The sequence below is a fragment of the Mus caroli genome, unplaced genomic scaffold, assembly GCF_978045245.1.
Source record: "Mus caroli unplaced genomic scaffold, Mus_caroli_1 scaffold_6, whole genome shotgun sequence".
NCBI classification, from domain to species: Eukaryota; Metazoa; Chordata; class Mammalia; order Rodentia; family Muridae; genus Mus; species Mus caroli.
In genome coordinates this window covers 38,035,929-38,060,656 of record NW_028227261.1, presented here as the reverse complement: position 1 = coordinate 38,060,656, position 24,728 = coordinate 38,035,929, and the positions used below count along the sequence as shown (strand labels likewise).

Sequence of the window (24,728 nt, the reverse complement as noted above, 5' to 3'; positions counted from 1 at the left end):
CCAAAAGGAAACTAGAGAGAGCACACATTAGCAGCTTGACAACACACCTAAAAGCACTAGAACAAAAGGAAGCAAATTCACCCAAGAGGAGTAGACGGCAGGAAATAATCAAACTCAGGGGCGAAATCAATCAAGTGGAAACAAGAAGAACTATTCAAAGAATCAACCAATCAAGGAGCTGGTTCTTTGAGAAAATCAACAAGATAGATAAACCCTTAGCCAGACTAACTAGAGGGCACAGGGAAAGTATTCTAATTAACAAAATCAGAAATGAAAAAGGAGACATAACAACAGATCCTGAAGACATCCAAAACACCATCAGATCCTTCTACCAAAGGCTATACTCAACAAAACTGGAGAACCTGGATGAAATGGAGAAGTTCCTAGACAGATACCAGGTACCAAAGTTGAACCAAGATCAGGTTAATGATCTAAACAACCCTATATCCCCCAAAGAAATAGAAGCAGTCATTAATAGTCTCCCAACCAAAAAAAGCCCAGGACCAGATGGGTTTAGTGCAGAGTTCTATCAGACCTTCAAAGAAGATCTAATCCCAGTTCTTCACAAACTATTCCACAAAATAGAAACAGAAGGTACTCTACCCAACTCAGTCTATGAAGCCACAATTACTCTGATACCTAAACCACAAAAAGACCCAACAAAGATAGAAAACTTCAGACCAATATCCCTTATGAATATTGATGCAAAAATCCTCAATAAAGTTCTTGCTAACCGAATCCAAGAACACATCAAAACAATCATCCATCCTGACCAAGTAGGTTTCATCCCAGGGATGCAGGGATGGTTCAATATACGGAAATCCATCAACGTAATCCAGTATATAAACAAACTCAAAGACAAAAACCACATGGTCATCTCGTTAGATGCGGAAAAAGCATTTGACAAGATCCAACACCCATTCATGATAAAAGTCTTGGAAAGATCAGGAATTCAAGGCCCATACCTAAACATGATAAAAGCAATCTACAGCAAACCAGTAGCCAACATCAAAGTAAATGGTGAGAAGCTTGAAGCAATCCCTCTAAAATCAGGGACTAGACAAGGCTGTCCACTTTCTCCATACCTATTCAACATTGTACTTGAAGTCCTAGCCAGAGCAATTCGACAACAAAAGGAGATCAAAGGGATACAAATTGGAAAAGATGAAGTCAAAATATCACTTTTTGCAGATGATATGATAGTATATATAAGTGACCCTAAAAATTCCACCAGAGAACTCCTAAGCCTGATAAACAGCTTCGGTGAAGTAGCTGGATATAAAATTAACTCAAACAAATCAATGGCCTTTCTCTACACAAAGAATAAACAGGCTGAGAAAGAAATTAGGGAAACAACACCCTTCTCAATAGTCATAAATAATATAAAATATCTTGGCGTGACTCTAACTAAGGAAGTGAAAGATCTGTATAATAAAAACTTCAAGTCTCTGAAGAAAGAAATTATAGAAGATCTCAGAAGATGGAAAGATCTCCCATGCTCATGGATTGGCAGGATCAACATTGTAAAAATGGCTATCTTGCCAAAAGCAATCTACAGATTCAATGCAATCCCCATCAAAATTCCAACTCAATTCTTCAACGAATTAGAAAGTGAAATCTGCAAATTCATCTGGAATAACAAAAAACCTAGGATAGCAAAAACTCTTCTCAAGGATAAAAGAACCTCTGGTGGAATCACCATGCCGGACCTAAAGCTCTACTACAGAGCAATTGTGATAAAAACTGCATGGTACTGGTATAGTGACAGACAAATAGACCAATGGAATAGAATTGAAGACCCAGAAATGAACCCACACACCTACGGTCACTTGATCTTCGACAAGGGAGCTAAAAACATCCAGTGGAAGAAAGACAGCATTTTCAACTTATGGTGCTGGCACAACTGGTTGTTAACATGTAGAAGAATGCGAATCGATCCATTCCTATCTCCTTGTACTAAGGTCAAGTCTAAGTGGATCAAGGAACTTCACATAAAACCAGAGACACTGAAACTTATAGAGGAGAAAGTGGGGAAAAGCCTTGAAGATATGGGCACAGGGGAAAAATTCCTGAATAGAACAGTAATGGCTTGTGCTGTAAGATTGAGAATTGACAAATGGGACCTCATGAAACTACAAAGCTTCTGCAAGGCTAAAGACACCATCAATAAGACAAAAAAACCACCAACAGATTGGGAAAGGATCTTCACCTATCCTAAATCAGACAAGGGACTAATATCCAATATATATAAAGAACTCAAGAAGGTGGACTCCAGAAAGTCAAATAACCCCATTAAAATGGGGCTCAGAACTGAACAAAGAATTCTCACCTGAGGAATACCGAATGGCAGAGAAGCACCTGAAAAAATGTTCAACATCCTTAATCATCAGGGTAATGCAAATCAAAACAACCCTGAGATTCCACCTCACACCAGTCAGAATGGCTAAGATCAAAAATTCAGGTGACAGCAGATGCTGGCGAGGATGTGGAGAAAGAGGAACACTTCTCCATTGTTGGTGGGATTGCAAGCTTGTACAACCACTCTGGAAATCAGTCTGGCGGTTCCTCAGAAAATTGGACATAGTACTACCGGAGGATCCAGCAATACCTCTTCTGGGCATATATCCAGAAGATGTCCCAACCGGTAAGAAGGACACATGCTCCACTATGTTCATAGCAGCCCTATTTATAATAGCCAGAAGCTGGAAAGAACCCAGATGTCCCTCAACAGAGGAATGGATACAGAAATTATGGTACATTTTCACAATGGAGTACTACTCAGCTATTAAAAAGAATGAATTTATGAAATTCCTAGCCAAATGGATGGACCTGGAGGGCATCATCTTGAGTGAGGTAACACAATCACAAAGGAACTCACACAATATGTATTCACTGATAAGTGGATATTAGCCCAAAACTTAGGATACCCAAGATATAAGATACAATTTGCTAAACGCATGAAACTCAAGAAGAATGAAGACCAAAATGTGGACACTGTGCCCCTTCTTAGAATTGGGAACAAAACACCCAGGGAAGGAGTTACAGAGACAAAGTTTGGAGCTGTGATGAAAGGATGGACCATCTAGAGACTACCGTATCCAGGGATCCATCCCATAATCAGCTTCTAAACGCTGACACCATTGCATACTCTAGCAAGATTTTGCTGAAAGGACCCAAAGATAGCTGTCTCTTGTGAGACTATGCAGGGGCCTAGCAAACACAGGAGTGGATGCTCACAGTCAGCTATTGGATGGATCACAGGGCTCCCAATGGAGAAGCTAGAGAAAGTACCCAAGGAGCTAAAGGGATCTGCAACCCTATAGTTGGAACAACATGATGAACTAACTAGTACCCCGGAGCTCTTGTCTCTAGCTGCATATGTATCGAAAGATGGCCTAGTTGGCCATCACTGGAAAGAGAGGCCCATTGGACTTGCAAACTTTATATGCCCCAATATAGGGGAATGCCAGGGCCAAAAGAATGGGAATGGGAGGGTAGGGAAGTGGGGGGCGGTATGGGGGACTTTTGGGATAGCATTGGAAATGTAATTGAGGAAAATATGTAATAAAAAAAAAACAGTGAAAAAAAAATCATTCAAGATAATCAAAGAAGCCCAAGCACCTATGCTTGGCTGTCAAACATAGTTCCCTACAAATTCTGCACATGACAAAGGCCAGAGTTGCATAAGCTATTCTTCAAATGGAGAATTTAATTGTCTGTACTTTGGTGTGATTTGTTCACATTATATCATTTCAAAGTGGATGTACTGATGTAGTTTTAATTAGAAATATATGATGTATTTATACTTTCATGTACTTAATAATTGGATTGTTATATGGTGATATGCCAATTGAATATCCTGTAATGAGGACCATAGGTTAGGATATAATTGTTATGGTGCAGTTCATTTATCTAGTTTGAATAAAAATATTTATTAAGGAGATTATAAAAAAAAAAAAGGAATGGATCAATTCACATTCTTCTACATGTTATTTTCCAGTTTTGCCAGCACCATTTGTTGAAAATGCTGTCTTTTTCCACTGGATGGTTTTAGCTCCCTTGTCAAAGATCAAATGACCATAGGTGTGTGGGTTCATTTCTGGGTCTTCAATTCTATTCCATTGGTCTATTTGTCTGTTGCTATACCAGTACCACCCAGTGTTTATCACAATTGCTCTGTAGTAAAGCTTTAGGTCTGGCATGGTGATTCCCCCAGAGAATCTTTTATCCTTGAGAAGAGTTTTTGCTATCCTAGGTTTTTTGTTATTCCAGATGAATTTACAGATTGCTCTTTCTAATTCATTGAAGAATTGAGTTGGAATTTTGATGGGAATTGCATTGAATCTGTAGATAGCTTTTGGCAAGACAGCCATTTTTACTATATTGATCCTGCCAAACCATGAGCATGGGAGATCTTTCCATCTTCTGAGATCTTCTTTAATTTCTTTCTTCAGAGACTTGAAGTTCTTATCATATAGATCTTTCACTTCCTTACTTAGAGTCACACCAAGGTATTTTATATTATTTGTGACTATTGAGAAGGGTGTTGTTTCCCTAATTTCTTTCTCATCCTGTTTATCCTTTGTGTAGAGAAAGGCCATTGACTTGTTTGAGTTAATTTTATATCCAGCTTCTTCATTGAAGCTGTTTATCAGGTTTAGGAGTTGTCTGGTGGAATTTTTAGGGTCACTGATATATACTATCATAACATCTGCAAAAAGTGATATTTTGACTTCTTCCTTTCCAATTTGTATCCCCTGATCTCCTTTTGTTGTCTAATTGCTCTGGCTAGGACTTCAAGTACAATGTTGAATAGGTAGGGAGAAAGTGGGCAGCCTTGTCTAGTCCCTGATTTTAGTGGGATTGCTTCCAGCTTCTCACCATTTACTTTGATGTTGGCTACTGGTTTGCTGTAGATTGCTTTTATCATGTTTAGGTATGGGCCTTGAATTCCTGATCTTCCTTATCATGAATGGGTGTTGGATTTTGTCGAATGCTTTCTCTGATTCTAACGAGATGATCATGTGGATTTTGTTTTTGAGTTTGTTTATATAATGGATTAAGTTGATGGATTTCCGTATATTAAACCATCCCAGCATCCCTGGAATGAAGCCTACTTGGTCAGGATGGATGATTGTTTTGATGTGTTCTTGGATTCGGTTAGCGAGAACTTTATTGAGTATTTTTGCATCGATGTTCATAAGGGAAATTGGTCTGAAGTTCTCTATCTTTGTTGGGTCTTTCTGTGGTTTAGGTATCAGAGTAATTGCGGCTTCATAGAATGAATTGGGTAGAGTACCTTCTGCTTTTATTTTGTAGAATAGTTTTTGCAGAACTGGAATTAGATCTTCTTTGAAGGTCTGATAGAGCTCTGCACTAAACCCCTCTGTTCCTGGATTTTTTTTTTTTGGGAGACTATTAATGACTGCTTCTATTTCTTTAGGGGATATAGGACTGTTTAGATCATTAACCTGATCTAGTTTTAACTTTGGTACCTGGTATCTGTCTAGAAACTTATCCATTTCATCCAGGTTCTCCAGTTTCATTGAGTATAGCCTTTTGTAGAAAGATCTGATGGTGTTTTGTATTTCTTCAGGATCTGTTGTTATGTCTCCCTTTTCATTTATGATTTTGTTAATTAGGATGCTGTACTGTGCCCTCTAGTGAGTCTGGCTAATGTTTTATCTATCTTGTTGATTTTCTCAAAGAACCAGCTCCTCGTTTGGTTGATTTTTTGAATAGTTCTTTTTGTTTCCACTTGGTTGTTTTCGCTCCTGAGTTTGATTATTTTCTGCCCTCTACTCCTCTTGGGTGAATTTGCTTCTTTTTGTTCTAGAGCTTTTAGGTGTGTTGTCAAGCTGCTAGTGTGTGCTCTCTCTAGTTTCTTTTTGGAGGAACTCAGAGCTATGACTTTTCCTCTTTGAAATGCTTTCATTGTGTCCCATAAGTTTGGGTATGTTGTGCCTTCATTTTCATTAAACTCTAAAAAGTCTTTAATTTCTTTCTTTATTCCTTCCTTGACCAAAGTATCATTGAGAAGAGTGTTGCTCAGTTTCCATGTGAATGTTGGCTTTCTATTATTTATGTTGTTATTGAAGATCAGCCTTAGTTCCTGGTGGTCTGATAGGATGCATGGGACAATTTCAATATTTTCATATTTGTTGAGGACTGTTTTGGGACTAATTATATGGTCAATTTTGGAGAAGGTACCATGAGGTGCTGAGAAGAAGGTATATCCTTTTGTTTTAGCATAAAATGTTCTGTAGATATCTGTGAAATCCATTTGTTTCATAATTTCTGTTAGTTTCACTGTGTCCCAGTGTCCCAGTTTAGTTTCTATTTCCATGATCTGTCCATTGATGAAAGTGGTGTGTTGAAGTCTGCCACTATTATTGTGTGAGGTGCAATGTGTGCTTTGAGTTTTACTAAAGTTTCTTTAATGAATGTGGCTGCCCTTGCATTTGGAGCATTGATATTCAGAATTGAGAGTTCCTCTTGGAGGATTTTACCTTTGATGAGTATGAAGTGTCCCTCCTTGTCTTTTTTGATAACTTTGGGTTGGAAGTCGATTTTATTAGATATTAGAATGGCTACTTCAGCTTGTTTCTTCAGACCATTTGCTTGAAAAATTGTTTTCCAGCCTTTCATTCTGAGGTAGTGTCTGTCTTTTTCCCTGAGATGGGTTTCCTGTAAGCAGCAAAATGCTGGGTCCTGTTTGTGTAGCCAGTCTGTTATTCTATGTCTTTTTATTGGGGAATTGAATCCATTGATATTACGAGATATTAAGGAAAAGTAATTGTTGCTTCCTTTTATTTTTGTTGTTAGAGTTGGCATTCTGTTCCTGTGGCTGTCTTCTTTTAGGTTTGTTGAAAGATTACTTTCTTGCTTTTTCTTGGATGTGGTTTCCGTCCTTGTATTGTTGTTTTTTTTTTTTTTTTCTTTTCTGTTATTATCCTTTGAAGGGCTGAATTCGTGGAAAGATAATGTATGAATTTGGTTTTGTCATGGAATACTTTGGTTTCTCCACCTATGGTAATTGAAAGTTTGGCTGGGTATAGTAGCCTGGGCTGGCATTTGTGTTCTCTTAGTGTCTGTATAACATCTGTCCAGGATCTTCTGGCTTTCATAGTCTCTGGTGAAAAGTCTTGACCTTTTACCCTTACTGCTTTTAGTATTCTATCTTTATTTAGTGCATTTGTTGTTCTGATTATTATGTGTCAGGAGGAATTTCTGGTCCAGTTTATTTGGAGTTCTGTAGGCTTCTTGTATGTTCATGGCATGTCTTTCTTTAGGTTTGGGAAGTTTTCTTTTATAATTTTGTTGAAGATATTTCCTAGCCCTTTAAGTTGAAAATCTTCATTCTCATCTACTCCTATTATCCATAGGTTTGGTCTTCTCATTGTGTCCTGGATTTCCTGGATGTTTTGAGTTAGGATCTTTTTGCATTTTCCATTTTCTTTGATTGTTGTGCCAATGTTCTCTATGGAATCTTGTGCACCTGAGATTCTCTCTTCCATCTCTTGTATTCTGTTGCTGATGCTCGAATCTATGGTTCCACATTTCTTTCCTAGGGTTTCTATCTCCAGCGTTGCCTCACTTTGCTTTTTTTTTTTTTTATCGTGTCTACTTCCCCCTTTACATCTAGTATGGCTTTATTCATTTCCATCACCTGTTTGGATGTGTTTTCCTGTTTTTCTTTAAGGATTTCTACCTGTTTGGTTGTGTTTTCCTGTTTTTCTTTAAGGACTTGTAACTCTTTAGCAGTGTTCTTCTGTATTTCTTTAAGTGAGTTATTAAAGTCCTTCTTGATGTCCTCTACCATCATCATGAGATATGCTTTTAAATCCGGGTCTAGCTTTTTGGGTGTGTTGGGGTGCACTGGACTGGGCGAGGTGGGAGTGCTGGGTTCTGATGATAGTGAGTGGTCTTGGTTTCTATTAGTAAGAGTCTTATGTTTACCTTTTGCCATCTGGTAATCTCTGGAGTTAGTCGATTTAGTTGTCTCTGATTAGAGCTTGTTCCTCTTGTGATTCTGTTAGCCTCTATCCGCAGACCTGGGAGACTAGGTCTTTCCTCTAAGTTTCAGTGGTCAGAGCACTCTCTGCAGGCAAGCTCTCCTCTTACAGGGAATGTGCACAGATATCTGGTGTTTGGACCTGCCTCCTGGCAGAAAATGAAGGCCTGAAACAGGGCCTGTCCCAGAAGCTGTGTCACTTGGCCTGTCCCAGAAGCTGTTAGCTTCTGTAGTCCACACTCTCACCTGCACAGAGTAGTCTCAGAGGGATCAGGGAACCAAGATGGCGCCCCCAGATGCTCCAGCAAAGCCCTCCTGGGAGGGGTCGACATCTCTCCTCTGGCAGGGAAGGTGCTCGGATGTCTGGAGCCCAAAACAGGGTCTGCCTCAGAAGCTGTCCTCTAGGGACCTTGGGGGTGTCCACCGAGTCTGTGCCCAGGAGACCAGGTGCTGGCGCCAACCTACCGGAAGGGATTTGTGACCCTGGTCAGGCCGGATTCCCTAATGCTGTCTCCGGTCCCTCGATATTGGATTGGAACAGAAGTTGCATTCCACTCACCAGTGGTTCTAAGATCGTGTGGAGAGTCCTCTAGGGCACCTTGTTAGTGTCCACTGACTTTGTGCCCAAGCTGACCCAGTGCTGGCTGACAGTGAAACTTTTAACGCTTCATTAAAGAGACAATGTTTTAAATCTTATCCCTTATACATTTAGTTTCTAGGATAAGAATTACATGAAATATTATCCCAATTTAGAAGTATCTTTAGAGACCTGGTTTCTTGTGCTGGTTCATACCACATGTTGTTGTTTAAAATGACTCCAACCCTGAGTTATACCTTTTAAATCATACCCAATAACTTATAAGCCAATACTCTATGACCAAAGCATGCAGATCATATTTATACCTTTAAGACCAGTAAGAAACCAAATGAAGTGACTGCATGAATCTTACAGATTTAGATCAAACAAAGAATTTTTACTTTTTCTAGCTATAATTTCAAGAAAAAAGGCACTTTGTCATTTGCTGAGCCCAATAATCACAATTGCAGAGATTTTTTCTAGGAGAAAACAACTATCAGCTTATTTGCCTTAGAACTAAGAAACTGCAGACCCCTCTTAAAAGTAGCTTTTTAGCAGGGCCTCTCCTGCTGTGCTTGACTCCTGGCTAAGAGTCAGGAGCAACTTAAATCAGCCTCTGCTGTGCAAATGGAGACGGAATCAAGAGATGGATAGCCAGCAGATAAAGTTTTAACCACTTTTTTCTTTTCAACATAAAATATAGGACAACAGTCATTCAGACAATGAAACAAAACAGACACAAATTGACATGTGAACAGATTGGTGCACCAAACACAGACATACTGAGAGGGTAGAGAACTTGATGTAACCAGAACTAAGGATGTCTCCTGTAGGGGCCAGAGAGAAAGCAGGACATCTCCTGATTTCCTTTTTTCTCTGGGAGAGCTCCAAAATCTATTTTTCTTCTCTCTCTCTCTCTCTCTCTCTCTCTCTCTCTCTCTCTCTCTCTCTCTCTCTCTCTTATCACTTGTTTATCTAGCTTTGTTTTGTTTTGTTTTCCGTTTTTTACTTTTTATTTTATTTTATTTTAAGCCCAACTTCTCTTGCCTGATGCAGTTCTTGACTGCGGACAAACGCCTGTTTAGAATTTTCCAGTTCCATTTTCCAATCTCAACTCCTAGCTGATATCAGTGTTGGGTCAATGCTCACTCAGTTTAGCCTGTATCCTTTTTGCACCCTTGTGATCAACAGCCTTCAAAAGATGAAATTTGCAGCACTAACATTAAGGCTGCATATTGCTTACTATGCAGGATACCATCTTTCTTTATCTGTGGGGCCCCACCAAGGCCCTTAGTTGTTCTTTCCATTTTCAGGCCACTCATTTGGGTGCCACATGTAGCTGCCTGCAGCCACAGGTTACTGGGTTCCTGAAAGGAAAGCTGGGGCTGTATGGGATAGATGGCGAGAAGAGAATGAGACCAAGACAAAGTTTCTGATCAAGGCCCAATGTTTACCTATGAGTTTGAGCTTATAAAGGGGTGTGTGTGGATCCCATCCCCCACAATGCCAGGATCTTGTTGCTTTGTCAGGATCTCATCAGGAAAACAGGTTCCTTCTCTCAGCAGGTAGTGGTGTCTTGGAGGAAGCAGCAGATGTGGCAGGACAATAGACTTTACCTAAGTTGGAAGACTCCACCTTAGGTGGCCTAGATGGCTGTGGCAAACATGAGGTCTGGATCAGCCTACTCAAGGCTAGGGGTAAGTGCACAGTCCTCCCGTCTCTTCTGTATAATATCTGAGCAAGTTACCCAACTATCCTGGTGCTTATGAAGAGACAAGAATGAAGTTTAGAAAGGTGGCCGTGAGGGGGAAAACAGGATTTTCTGCTCTTGCAGAAGACTTAGTTTAGTTCTCAGCATGCCTATCACAGCTCACAACAATCTACATCTTCAATGCTAGAGGATCTGGTAGCCTCTTGACTTCCCCAGGGACCAGGCATACGGGTGGAATACATACATGCATACCTGGAGGAAAAGTCCTAATACACATAAACAGAGACAAAGAAGAAAAAGAGTCAACCAATTTGGAATTCAACATGAGATTCCCATGCTGGTGAACAGAGAAAACTCTCCCAAGGGCTCATATACCTTGGATGCAAATAATAATTGGGGACCAGATACAGCAAACTCTGGAGCATGCTCTCTTTAACTTGCTGTTATTCTGTCTTGGTTTCCTCTTCTGTAGAATTCCAGAAGTAACCGCTTCCTTTCCAGGCTTGCTAGACTAAAATGTGATGATGTGCTGCACTTGCCCAAAGTACTGGCCTATGGTCCATGACTTGAATCTCCATCCCTGCCTCCTGTCTGAGTCTCGGATTCCTAAGTATCCAGAAGGAGAACTATGAATTACATAGTCCTTCCTGGTTACATTGATAAGGCTTTAAAATTCATGTGAGCAAAGGACAGTGTGAGTGCACGGATTTAATCCCAAGTCTTGGGAGGCAGAGGTATTTGGGTTTCTATAAGTTCAAAGCCAGCCTGGTCTATCAAGCAAGTTTCAGGAGAGCCAAGAATACAGAGAGAAAACCTGTTTGGAAAAAACAACCAAACAAAACAAACAAAGAAACATTTCTGTGAGCTGCTCAATAAACACTGTTAAATATTAAAAGTTAATTATATAAATGACAATTAAGTAAATTGTATTGCAATAAAGGCAGAATATCTGAGAATGGTGCTCATCTCTATAACACCCAAGTAAATAAAAAGCTTGAGACTACGGCTTGATTTATAGCATTAAAAAAAGACAATAATAGCTCCCAAACTCTTCATATCCTGATGATCAACTACATTTTCCAGTGGCATGTGTTCTAGAAGTTGTTTAGTGTGGTGCATTTGATGGTTTAAATACTGTATGTGATCTCAACTGTTGTTCAGTGGCATGTTGGCATCTATGACATTGACCATGATGGGTGCATTTACTTCTCAGTAATTGGCAATGGCTACTAAAGAGCCCTGGCCCCTGCAGTGCTGTTGCTAAGCATTGCCCCAACTCTTCTCACTGGTGTTGGTGATCCCCATTAGCTCTGCACAGGCAGTGGAGTCCAGGCAGACTCTTCTCTCCCAGGATCAATAAGGAGAGAGAGGTTCAGAGAGAAGCAGAGAGAACTGATTAAGTGTCAAATGTAGCATGACCCAGCCATCCTGGCTCTGTTGGTTTTATTCATGAAGATTTTATTATATATTCATGAGGAGAGGAGAGGAGAGGAGAGGAGAGGAGAGGAGAGGAGAGGAGAGGAGAGGAGAGGAGAGGAGAGGAGAGGAGAGGAGAGGAGAGGAGAGGTGAGGTGAGGAGAGACAGAGAGACACAGACAGAGATAAGAGAGACAGAGACACAGACAGACACAGACAGACAGAGAGGGATACACAGAACATTTGACTAAGACATGGATATCTATAACATGGCAGAAAAGCAGTCACATGTAGGAATGGTACTTGAAAAAAGTTTAAAAAAAAAGGCCCAACTCTCATAGAAAGTGTATTTGGGAACCTTTAAAAAAAGACAAAAGAGAAAACTTGGGAAGGGGGAGGTGATGCACCTTTCTGAGTGACAAAAGTGTGCATGTCAGTTTTATTTCCTCAGATGATATTGTCATATAGGGGCTTGCTGCTGAGTACATTCACTTTTCTAGCTCTTTCTGAACTCTGACTGGCTATATCATTTCAGCTGTTCTGTCCCAAATTCCTCTCCAAGGTGACTGATTCAAACTTGATTGTCGGCTGGGCAGTAGTGGCCCACGCCTTTAAACCCAGCACTTGGGAGGCAGAGGCAGGCAGATTTCTGAGTTTGAGGCCAGCCTGGTCTACAAAGTGAGTTCCAGGATAGCCAGGGCTATACAGAGAAACCCTGTCTCAAAAACAAAACAAAAAACAAAAAACAAACTTAATTGTCTCAGCTTCATGCTGAATTGCTCTGCTTGGTCTCAAACTAAGTCTGGTAATCTGTTCTAATCTTCTGACTCCTTCTCATTCTCTGGCTCATTCTGTCTTTATCTCTAACCTGTCTCTGTAAAACTGTCCTAGGAAAATGTTTTCTTCTTTATCTCTGTCTCTTTTTCTTTCCATCTCTGTTTCTTTGTCTACCTCTCTATATCTGCCTCTAACATCTGTCTGTCTGTCTGTCTGTCTGTCTGTCTGTCTGTCTGTCTCTGCTGTCTGTCTGTCTCTGTTTGTCTCTGTCTCTCTGACACTCTCTCTCTCTCTCTCTCTCTCTCTCTCTCTCTCTCTCTCTCTCTCTCTCCTGGTCTATTAAGCCACCTTTCTTTCCTGTGCTGTGAGGTGTGTAGATCCTATCTCTGACTCATTCTGTCAAATCTTTCTCTGATTCATCATTTGTCCACCACTCAATTAGATATCACTTTTGAACATAGTTGCCTCTTTCTACAAACTAACATTACCTTCAGTGTTAGGGTTGAAGGTGTGCACTAAGGCCTTGTAAGTATTCCAGACAGAGATTAAAAACATGTATTATTCCAGCTGGGTCACACAATCCTGACTATGGATGTTAAAATTAAAATTCCTCTGGAGAGTGAGGACTCAGAAAGGTAGGCAGATATGGTACAGCCTCATGGCTGCTTTCAGAAACTGCACACCCTGTTTTTTTTTTTTTAATGACAGCATCAACAAGAGAGTGTTAAGCATGGCACTACCTGTGATAGTGAACAATGACCCAGAAGACATGAGCAATTTGACAAAAGGTCACTCAGCTAGGGAATGGTGGAGCCAACTCCAGGGCCTGGCCACTTGCCTGTTGGGTGAGACAGACTCTGTCATGTCTATCACATGTTTAATTGTGTAAGTTCAAGCAAATGACTGGACCTGGGCTGTAACCAAAAATCTCTCCTGCAGCTCAGAATTGGGCCTGATCCACAATAGTCCTGAGATTATCCAGAGGTCAGCATAAAGGAGAAGTCAAACTCTAGAAGTTTCGTTCTGCACCAGGGGGACCCACAGGTCTGAAGGAGAAAATGGCGAGCTTTGAGAAAGGAGAAGCCAGTAGATTGACAGTTCTTGTATCCAGGGACTCCCTAATTGGCCCCCAGATGACAAAGCCTTGTTAATGGACCATGTGAGAATTGACTAATTTCAGAAGATGAGTACTTCAAAAGGTTTTCTTGATATGTGTCTTGTATGCATAATATTTTTATACATTGTGAGAGTTATATTATTCAAATTCTGGTTTCTCTGTTCTCCTACCTTGTTTAAATACAGGAAATCACCTGTCTCATGTTTGGGTAAGCAATTCTTACCACTTATTCTCTGCCATGCCAATGAATGCTGATAACACAATGGCTAAGCAGAAGACAGAATAGGGAGCAAGATTACATCAGCCAGGAGAGGAGAGAGACAGAAAAGAATTTCAGGTCAAGATGAGGAAGACAGGGTCTGAGAAGACACCGTGAAAATAAACATCTGAAGCCAAAGAACCAGACCAATAATAATGTTGATTCAGGTATCATGAAATAATGACTGGGAATCTTAGAGGGTAAGTTAGATCCTTTAACTTCTCAGCCACTGAGGTGCAGCTTGAAATAAATCTTGTGTTCTCTGTGCATTGTAGAGGACTAGAAGAGACGAAGAAATATAGCTGCTGGATTAATTCTATTATTTACACTTATATTAAATTAATTCATTTTGCAGTATCTGGAGAAGGAAATGAGGACAACCATAACAAGCAGTGAGGGATGCCCAGGGAAAGGCTGACAGGTGTCTGCAAGCAATGCCATCCCATCCACTTAGTTCTTCACATCCTGTCCTGTTGAGGACACCTTTGTTGCAGATGTACATGAGATAGAGACATCTTAATATGCTTTCCCATTTCTAAGAAGGTTACCCACTGATCTCTCCACACTCACTCTCTCCAATTTTGCAATTATAGTCCATGGATTTTCATGACCATGTAACATTCCTATGAGTCACAATGACCTCATCAATATAGAATCTTACTTTGAAGACATTTATCCTTCTAAATCAAAGGAACAACCAAATATCCTGCAGTGTTCTGTCCTCTGGAAAAGATTCTCCTCACCACTATCTTCAGATAGATCCCACAGATAGGACACAGTGCTCTTTTGCCCACTTTTATTTGGGGCTGGCATGCTACACAGAACCATGTGTAACCAGCATGACATTGGTCCTTCTCCTCAATATACCTGGGGACAACAGATTCAGGATGTGGTGGCTCCTGATGCAGCAGGAGTGAACCACTTGGGCCATTATCTTTTGACTTTATGGTCTGCTAAAGATGTCTGTGGGTACACACTTACATTTTATGATTACAGTTTCGTGACTCAGCACTTGGGTGCCCAATTAATTATGGGCACCAATGGAAAAAATAATAAAAGGAAAAAACCATATATATGCAGATATACATATGCATATGTGTGTGTTTGCATGTACATGCACGTTTCTATGTTTATAAACACATATACAGCTACTATCTTAGCATTTTATTGCTGTGAAGAGAAAACATAAACATGGCAACTCTTCTAAGGGAAATCCTTTTATGGGACTAGCTTAGAGTTTCAGAGTTTTAACCTATTATCATCATGGAAGGCATGACAGCATGTAGGCAGACATGGTGCTGAAGGAGGAAAGAGTTCTGCATCTTGATCAACAGACACCAGAAAGAGACTGTATACTACCCTGCTGGATCTTAAGCATGTATGACCTCAAAGCTATGTCTCCACAGTGACATACTTCCTCTAACAAGGCCATACTCCTTATAATAAACCATGCCTCCTAACAGTGCTACTCCCTGTAGCTATGTATTCAAAAACATGAATTCTATTGAGGTGATATCTATGTAAACCACCACATCCCACTCACCAGTCCCAGAAGGCTTCTAGCCATATCATAATCCAGAAATGCCTTCAGTCCAACTTCAAAAGTCCTCATAGTCTATAATAGTCTCAAGTTTGTTTAAAAGTCCAAAGTTCAAAGTCTCTTCTGAGATTTATGCAATCTCGTAACTGTAATCCCCTACAAACTCAAAATAAAAAACAGATTGCATACTCCCAAAATACAGTGGCATAGGATATACATTACTGTTCCAAAATGGAGGAGAGGTAGGATAGTGAGGAAATACTAGAACAAAGCAAGACCAAAAACCAGCTGGGAAAACTCTAAACCCTGCATCTCCATGTCTGATGCCAAAAGCTCTTCATATATCCAACTCCTTTTAGTTTGGTTGACTGTAACACACTTCTCTCTCTTGGGCTGGTTCTGAGCACAGTTAATAGCTTTCCTTGACAGATATCATACAACTCTGGCATCTCCTACATCTTGTGGACTCAAAGGCATTCCAGGTGTCAACTTCACAGCTTCACATGATGGCCTTTCACAGCTTCTCAGTGGCTTCTCTGGGCTGCCATGCAGGGACATCCCTGCTACATGCCTGGCCTCAGCGACTTTCCTTAGTCATGGAGTGAGATTCCTCAACTCCTTTCTTTTATTCTTGACTCTAAAGCCAGAAACATGTGATTGAATTTGCCAAGTTCTGCTGCTTCCTGCCAAATTCTGTGGCTCCCTTGTTCTAGAACATCTTTACCAACTCTCTCTTTTCAATGATTTCTTTCATTACCTAAGCTTGGCTGTCCTGGAACTTCTTGCTCTGTAGAGTAACCTTGATCTCAGAGGTCTGCATTGTTCTGTTTCCTGAGTGCTGAAATACAACCAAAGGCCACCATTCCTAGACCTATTCTTTTCTTTAGTTCCTTTTCAAACAAGATGGAAGCTTAGCTGGGTGGGATCTTGCTACCATTGAGACCACCCTGTCCTTAATTCCATTCTGTATCTTTAATCTTTTTTCTCCTTGAGCAAAGAATTTAACTCAATTCTATTTCCTGGTGCCCCTTTAACCCTTGAACCATACATTGTGTATTTTTCCTTGCCAAGCTTGCTCTGTTTCATCAAAACTCTCTTTATAAGAGTGAACCACAAAATAGAGTCTATGCTAGGTTGTTTTATACTTTTCTGTGACAGACAATACAATTAACCTAAATATCTTTATCATAGCCTCAGTCACACTCTTCAGACAAGGACAAAAAAGAAGCCACATTCTCCACCAAAATATCACAAGAAAGATCTCTAGGCAACATACTAACATTCTTCAGCTATGAAACTTCTTGAGCCAGGCTCCCATAGTTCAAGTCACCCTCAGTACCACTGTCTTCCATGTTCCTATTAATATGGCCCATTTAACCCTACTTGAAACATTCCGCTGCTTTGCTAATCCAAAGTTCTGAAACCCACATGCCTTCAAACAAAAGCATGGTCAGGCCTATCACAGTAATACCCCAGTCCCTGGTACCAACTTCTGTCTTACTTAGGGTTTAATTACTGTGAAGAGACAACATACCCTCAGCAACTCTTACAGATTTTTTTATTTTCAGTTTGTTTGTTTGTTTGTATGTTTGTTTGTTTATGTGTATGAGTGCCTTGTCTGTATGTGTATATGTGTAACCCCCATTTGCCTACTGCCTTTGGAGATCTGAAGAAGGTGTTAGATGCATTTATCTAGAGTTACAGGTAGTTGTTAGCTACCATGTGGGTTGTAGAAGTTGAACCCAGATCCTCTGCAAGAACCACAAGTGATTCCACCTCTGAGTGATCTCTACATCACCCAAAATAAAACATTTAATTGGGGCTAGCTTATAGTTTCAGAGGTTTATTCCATTATCATCAGGGCCAGAAGCATGGAATTTGCAGTCAGGCATGGTGCTTGAGGGGCCAAAAGTTCTACATCTTTATCCTTAGTTAGCAGAAGGAGACTGTGTATCATACTGGTGTACCATGAGCATATATGAGCTCAAGACTCACCTTCACAGTGACACTCTTCTTCTTCTTCTTCTTCTTCTTCTTCTTCTTCTTCTTCTTCTTCTTCTTCTTCTTCTTCTTCTTCTTCTTCTTCTTCTTCTTCTTTTATTATGTATTTTCCTCAATTACATTTCCAATGCTATCCCAAAAGTCCCTCATACCCTCCCCTCCACTCCCCTACCCACCCACACCCACTTTTTGGCCCTGGCGTTCCCCTGTACTGAGGCATATAAAGTTTGCATGTCCAATGGGCCTCTCTTTCCAGTGATGGCCGACTAGGCCATCTTTTGATACATATGCAGCTAGAGTCAAGAGCTCCGGGGTACTGGTTAGTTCATAATGTTGTTGCACCTACAGGGTTGCAGATCTCTTAAGCTCCTTGGATACTTTCTCTAGCTCCTCCATTGGGGGCCCTGTGATCCATCCAATAGCTGACTGTGAGCATCCACTTATGTGTTTGCTAGGCCCCAGCCTAGTCTCACAAGAGACAGCTATATCAGGGTCCTTTCAGCAAACGCTTGCTAGTGTATGCAATGGTGTCATCGTTTGGAGGCTAATTATGGGATGGATCCCTGGATATGAGAGTCTCTAGATGGTCCATCCTTTTGTCTCAGCTCCAAACTTTGTCTTTGTAACTCCTTCCATGGGTGATTGTTTCCAATTCTAAGAAGGGGCAAAGTGTCCACACATTGGTCTTCGTTCTTCAGTTTTATGTGTTTTACAAATTGTCTCTTATATCTCCGGTATATTAAGTTTCTGGGCTAATATCCACTTATCAGTGAGTACATATCATTTGAGTTCTTTTGTGATTGTGTTACTTCACTCAGGATGATGCCCTCCAGGTCCAACCATTTGCCTAGGAATTTCATAAATTCATTCCTTTTAATAGCTGAGTAGTGACACTCTTCTTCTAACAAGGCCACATCTCCTGTAAATTCATATCTCCTAATAGTGCTATGACCTATGGCCAAGTGAAGTGGACATGTCTGGTTTCTTTGGAAAGTCAATCATGTCAAAGAATGTTTCATTGAAGCAGACACAGGTGAAAGGATGTTTTGCTGAAGCAGACATGTGAAAGACCCATGGTGTATAAAAGAATATGAATATAACCCAAAAGACAGTAGATGATTCCAGATGTTATTTGTACACCTTACTATTGTTTATTGGTCAATGTTTGCTATGACGTTATAAAAAGAAACTCAAATAAAACTTCTGGTGGTGTTCTGAAGGCTTCTTGCCACTTCTTCAGTCTTGGGTCAACTAACAAATTGATGGCCTCTGGTACAGACTCATGTGCAGTTTTACTACGACAGACTCATATCTAAGGTAAGACCCATGGGAGGACACATGATGCTTGGTGGAAGTACAAATATGACTCTGTAACAGACAGTGATTAGAGACCTACATAACTAGCTTTACAACCCTTCTTTGGTCCTGCATCTTCATGGATCATCACATCATTGAGAGAGGCACAGCAAAGAACTTCTAGAGTCCCTGGTGATCCTGGTCCCTCCTGCTGACTCTTATGGAATCGGCTGAGGTCTGGTCTACAAGATTGTAACACTGCTGCTGATTCTGTTTATTACCCTGACATTACTAAACTAGACTACTAGTATATATTCTGACAACACAGATTAGATTTGCTTCAAAGAACTATTTCTAAACACATCCACTTCCCTAGTATTTTAACCTTTCTTTCCAATTGCCTCCAATGGATGGTGGGCAAAAAGGAAATTTAAACATTCAAGAACCCTTACTAAATATAGGTTGAAAAAATAAAAACCTACAGACAAGTGTTCAAACACATCCATGGAGGCCATACCTATTCAAACCACCACAGACAGTGAGTTTACTTTGTCATTTGAAGCCTTGTGGTTCACATAGCAGAAGACTACATTAATAAGATGTCAATATCCTAAACAGATATTCAGATTCAATGCGCTTCTATCATAATCCTAGCAGTCATTCTCTTGAAATTGCCAAATGAATCTTAAAGTTTAATGTTAAGTGCAAGGGGCTCAGAAGAGGCTTCTGGTGGTTGTAATAAAAATGGCCCATAGGTTCACATATTTGAATACTTCATCACCAAGGAGTGGAACACTTTGGAAGAATTAGAAGAATTAGGAGGTATGGCTTAGTTGGAAGAAATGTTTGACTGGAAGTGGACTTTGAAGTTTCAAAAGGCCATGTCAAGTCCAGTGTAAATTAGGATGAAGCTCTCAGCTACTTCTTCAGAGCCATGAGTGCCTCCATACCCTACCATGGTGATTAATAATGGACGAAGCATGTAAAACTGTAAGCAAGGCCACAATTACATGCTTTCCTTTACAAGAGTTGCCATGGCAACATTTTCTTCATAGCAATAAACAAGGGACTAACACAAGACCAAACAGTCTCTTGAAAGAAGGACAAAGGGTAAGAACTCATGTTTAACACTTTTGAAATCATCCAGAAAGCCATAGCAAACCAGAAAGATCATAGAATCTAGTAGACTAGGACACTCACTTCAGCACTAAAACTTATTGACATATTAGTTGAGGACATAATAATCTTTCACTGTGGAAAACATAATATTTTCCAGAAATATGGATTACTAACATGGAAATCTATATGAAAAGAATATAATCTAGCCATTACCATATACTGTCCACAAAAATAATTCAGAATGGATCAAAACCTAACAGGAATTGGATTCAAGATGGCAGTAGCTGCTGGGACCTGCAGGATCACACAGCAGCTCTGTTGAGTATGAGAGATACACACAGAGGCTTTAAGCAGAGACATGATGATGGTGGAGGAGTTTGCAGAGCCTGAAGTATCTGTAGAACAACATTTTTAGACATGGAGATCTAATGGGAAGATGCTTTTAGACAGAGGTGTCATGAAATTGGAAGGAGAATGGTGAAATGATGGATGAGGTGGCAAAGTTTATGGGAGCACTAGGAGAGTGTGGCTATAGGAAACATGTCATTGCTGAATAGGGCTAGTTCTCTGCCTACCATGAGCAGGACCAGATGGACAGCCTACAACATGGAGTTTTCACACTGTAGCCCATCCTGCTTGTCCTGCTGGGAGAAGGACAGTGTTGGACAAGATGGAGAATGGTTTACCCTCTGGATTGTGTAGCCCGGACAAACCTCCACAGTCTGTACTGCCACCAGGGACCATTTTTGTGTCCATGGTTTGTGATACAGCCAGGGGACATGGTGATGTCAGTAGTTCATGTTGCTGCCCCCCATCTGGATGCCAGTGGTCTGTGCTGCAGCTGAGTGTCGAGTTGGTGCCCGTGTTCCATGCTGTCACCAGAACTATGTGGAAGTCAATGATTCAGGCTACTGTTGGTTGTGATGGGTAAGGAAGCTTCCTTTGTAGTGGTGTCAGTGACAATTGTAGACTCATAGTTGAGTATGAGAGACACTGAAGGCTTCTCTGACAACCTTCCAATACACACTAGTAAAAAGAAATAATGTAGACAGGAATCCATTGAAGAAAGCTCACAAAAAAATGATGGGGTGCTGACATGTAAGTCTTCACAGTAGATGACTTCTGGCATGGGCTTGGGGCAGAGGAAGGACTCAGTTATCATTTTGGGACTGGACACTGAGAGTTTAACAGTGCTCTAGTCAGGACATGGGCAACACTAATTAGATTGGTGTGGTTTTCCTTTCTTTTTCTTTTATTGGTGGGGGAGGGTACAAGGGTCTGGTAGTACACATGGGAGGGCTAGGAAGTGAGTGTGATTGGGTGCATTGTGAAAGTTTTTCAAATAAATAATAAATAAAAATAGTAAGACAGAAAAAATTAAAATAAGAGCCTAAAAGAAACTTTAAAAACAAAACACAGGAGTAAATCTTCATAACATGGGATCATGAAAACAATCTTGTATATCTAATGAAAAAAAATAACAAGAGATCCAAGTGCTTGGCCAGGAGCAGTGTAGTATGCCTTTTATGTCTTTAAGTAGGCTGGAGGATCTCTATTAATTTGAAGCTAGTTGGGTCTACACAGTGAGTTCTAGGCAAGGCACGGTTACATAGAGTGTATCTGTCTCAAAAAAGTAGTGCATGAACTGAATTTTATCAATTTGAAAATGTTTATAATCACAGGACATCATCCAAGAATCAAAAATTCCCCCAGCTGTAGTGCCCCATCCCATAATCCTAACACTGGGGAGGTAGAGGCAGAAAGATTAAAAAACTCAAGGATATCTTAAGGAATGTGAAATGTTCCAGACTAGCCTAGGATATTGGAGACTTCTCAAAAGATAAATATATATGTAAACAATAGTACTGAGCATAAACTATGAATGAAGGGTACCCTATCTCCGCAATATGTGGCAACAGAATAAAATCAGGGGTTGAGGCCACATTAGGGAAAGAATGGTTCAGGCACTGAACCACAGAGGAATGTGGTGTTTGGTGAGAGAAGAGCTACTCTGCATATGACAGACAGTTCATACTCACCACCATTGTAGGGTTGGAAGGGAATCAGCAGTGGGCAGCCAAAGGTGAGACACACCCTTGGATGCTGCATGCAACTTAGAGCAGACGTTGGGAGGTTCTGATGAGAACCCAGCTCCTTCTCTTTCTGCAATGCATCATTTCACAGGAGAGGTCACCATAGCCACCCATAGACCACACTGAACATATATGTGATGTTTGCTCTCTGAGCTGTATTGATTCTGTGCCACAAATTATCAGCTTAATTTTGTCATGACAGCACATGCTGTGGTACTTAGCATACACTGCCTCAGCCTTCTAGTTGTCTCTAGTATCCCGCTATCCACAGCAGGCATGTTTTGTGTTGGTTTATAGATATGCTGTTGTTTCCTGTGAACTACTCCAGGTTACATAATGCATATTACTTGCTGCCTTGTCCGTAGGGGAACCAACGCATCAGACTATAGCTATGTAGATTTCTTCTCAACAGACAAAAAACTTCTCACCTCCTGCTGTCAGCCTGGACAGTACTACTTGATTTGGCCACAAGAATGGGTGGAAATAAAAGCAGACAACTGTAGAAAAGCTGGGTCATTTTTATTATTTCCACTCTTTCTTACCTTCCGTAATAGGATGGGATGATGGTTTGAATGTGCTTAGCCCATGGAGTGGTTCTATTTGGAGGTGTGGCCTTGTTGGAGTACGTATGGCCTTGATGGAGTAGGTGTGTCACTATGGGTGTGGGCTTTAAGACCCTCATGCTGACTGCCTGAAAGCCAGTATTCTAGAAGCCTTCTGATGAAGATGTTGAGCTTTCAGATCCTTCCTGCCTTCCAGGAAACTGCCCTTCTTCCTGCCCCCTGATGATAATGAACCTGAGGGCCAGCCCCAATTAAATGCTGTCCTTATAAAAGTTGCCTTGGTCCAAATAACATGTTGGATATAACATTCCTCCTTAAGAATGGACATGAGAACAGAGAAGGTCACACCCAAGAGCTAAAACCATGAGCGACAAGTGAACCATTGCCATTACCATCCAGTAACATTACTGAGCTGTTTGGGATTATACCATAGTGACACCTGTCAATCAGGACAACAATGTTGGTTTCATGATGTTTAGTTCCAATTACTAAGTACTACATTGGTTCAAATGTATATATTGATTTCACAAAAGAAAGAAACTGTACTTTTCATAAATAGTGAATACTCAGATTTAAGCTTCCCAGGATTCTGGTTTACCAGGCCAGCCTACCATGTCCCATCACCTTGAGAAATGCCCTCTTGATATCTTTGTTTCTCAAACTGTAGACCACAGGGTTGAGCAAGGCTGTGAAGACATTGTAAAAGAGTGAGATCTGCTTGTCTCGCTCAGGGGAGTAGCTGGAGTTTGGCCTCATGTAGATGTAACTGGCTGGAGCATAGAAGAATGTGACCACAGTCAGGTGGGAGGCACAGGTAGAGAAAGCCTTGCAACGGCCCTGGTTGGACTTGATCTTGAGAATCGCCATGGCAATACGAATGTAGGAGGCCACAATGAGGGAGATTGGAATAACAACCACAAAAACACTCAATACAAAGTCCACCATCTCAATGACATGAGTATCCATGCAAGCCAGGCTACGCACTGAAGGACCTTCACAGAAGTAGTGGTTGATCCTGTTGGGTCCACAATATGGCAGACTCATGGTGAAGAAAGTATGTAACAAAGAAGAAAATAAACCACATATCCAAGACCCTCCTGCCAACCGTATGCACAAGCCCCAGTTGAGGATGACAGTATAGCGCAGTGGATAGCAAATGGCCACATACCGGTCATAAGCCATGACAACAAAGAAGGTGCACTCAGTCATACCCAGGGCACCAAACACATACATCTGCAGCCAGCAGCCAGCAAAGGAGATGGTCTGAGAGTGAGCAAGAAGATGAACCAACATCTGGGGCATGGTGGTGGTGACATAGCTCATATCCAACAGGGAGAGGGTAGAGAGGAAGAAGTACATGGGAGTGTGCAGCTGTGTATCCAGGCAGACCAGCATGATGATGAGCCCATTGCCCAGGACTGAGCTCAGGTAGCTGAGAAGGAAGACAATGAAGAGGATGCTGTTGGTCGTGGGATCACTGGAGAAGCCAATCAAGATGAACTCAGAAACCCAACTTTGGTTCTGCCCTGGAATCATCCACATGGTGGAGGCTGTAAGAGAATCCATTATTTTATGTGTTACCTGACACATGCCAGTGATAGAGACAGAAAGGGAAGATACAGGCTGAGGAGGTGGCTCAAAGATGAAGCACTGTGTGGTTTCCAAGGGGACCAGACAGCTCAAAGTTGTGTCTAACTCTAGTTCCATAGGATTTGACTCTTTCACCTCCACAGGCCAGACTCACACATGCTAAGCAAGCATCATATAGACAAAGACCTATAGACATAAAATAAAATAGAACACTCTTTAGTTTCAATAAAACAAGGCTGGGATGTGGGTCCTGAGCTCAGTGGTCAGATCCTGTGTATTCTTCTTAAGTCATGAACCTTCCAAAGCCTCAGTCTCTTCACCTATTTAATGAGACTGTTGATAGTCATGGCTTGGGGTTGTGATGAATATCTAAAGCATCTCACATAACTCCTGGAAACATCACATACCACATGACATGGCATATGCTGTCTCACCCTTTCAGTCCATCTCTGGGAAGGCAGAGACAGGAAGTCCCCACAGCAAGAGGGATAAGCTACCCTCGCTGAAATTATGAGAACTAGAGTCAACTGAGAGACCCTGCCTCAGTGAATAAGACGAATAGCATAGCAACTGAGGAAAGTTTTCATATCAGTCTCTGATCTCTCTCTTAGTCTCTCTCTCTCTCTCTCTCTCTCTCTCTCTCTCTCTCTCTCAC

The 24,728-nt window shown here is 41.0% G+C and overlaps 1 protein-coding gene across 1 annotated transcript; it reads right to left on the bottom strand.

Annotated features, from left to right (window-relative positions):
* Window positions 1-23,077: 23,077 nt before the first annotated feature.
* Window positions 23,078-24,073, bottom strand: LOC110289118 (olfactory receptor 2A12-like). The gene has a single exon (XM_021155304.1). It carries the CDS (start codon window positions 24,071-24,073, stop codon window positions 23,078-23,080), a length of 996 nt encoding a protein of 331 aa, XP_021010963.1.
* Window positions 24,074-24,728: the final 655 nt, after the last annotated feature.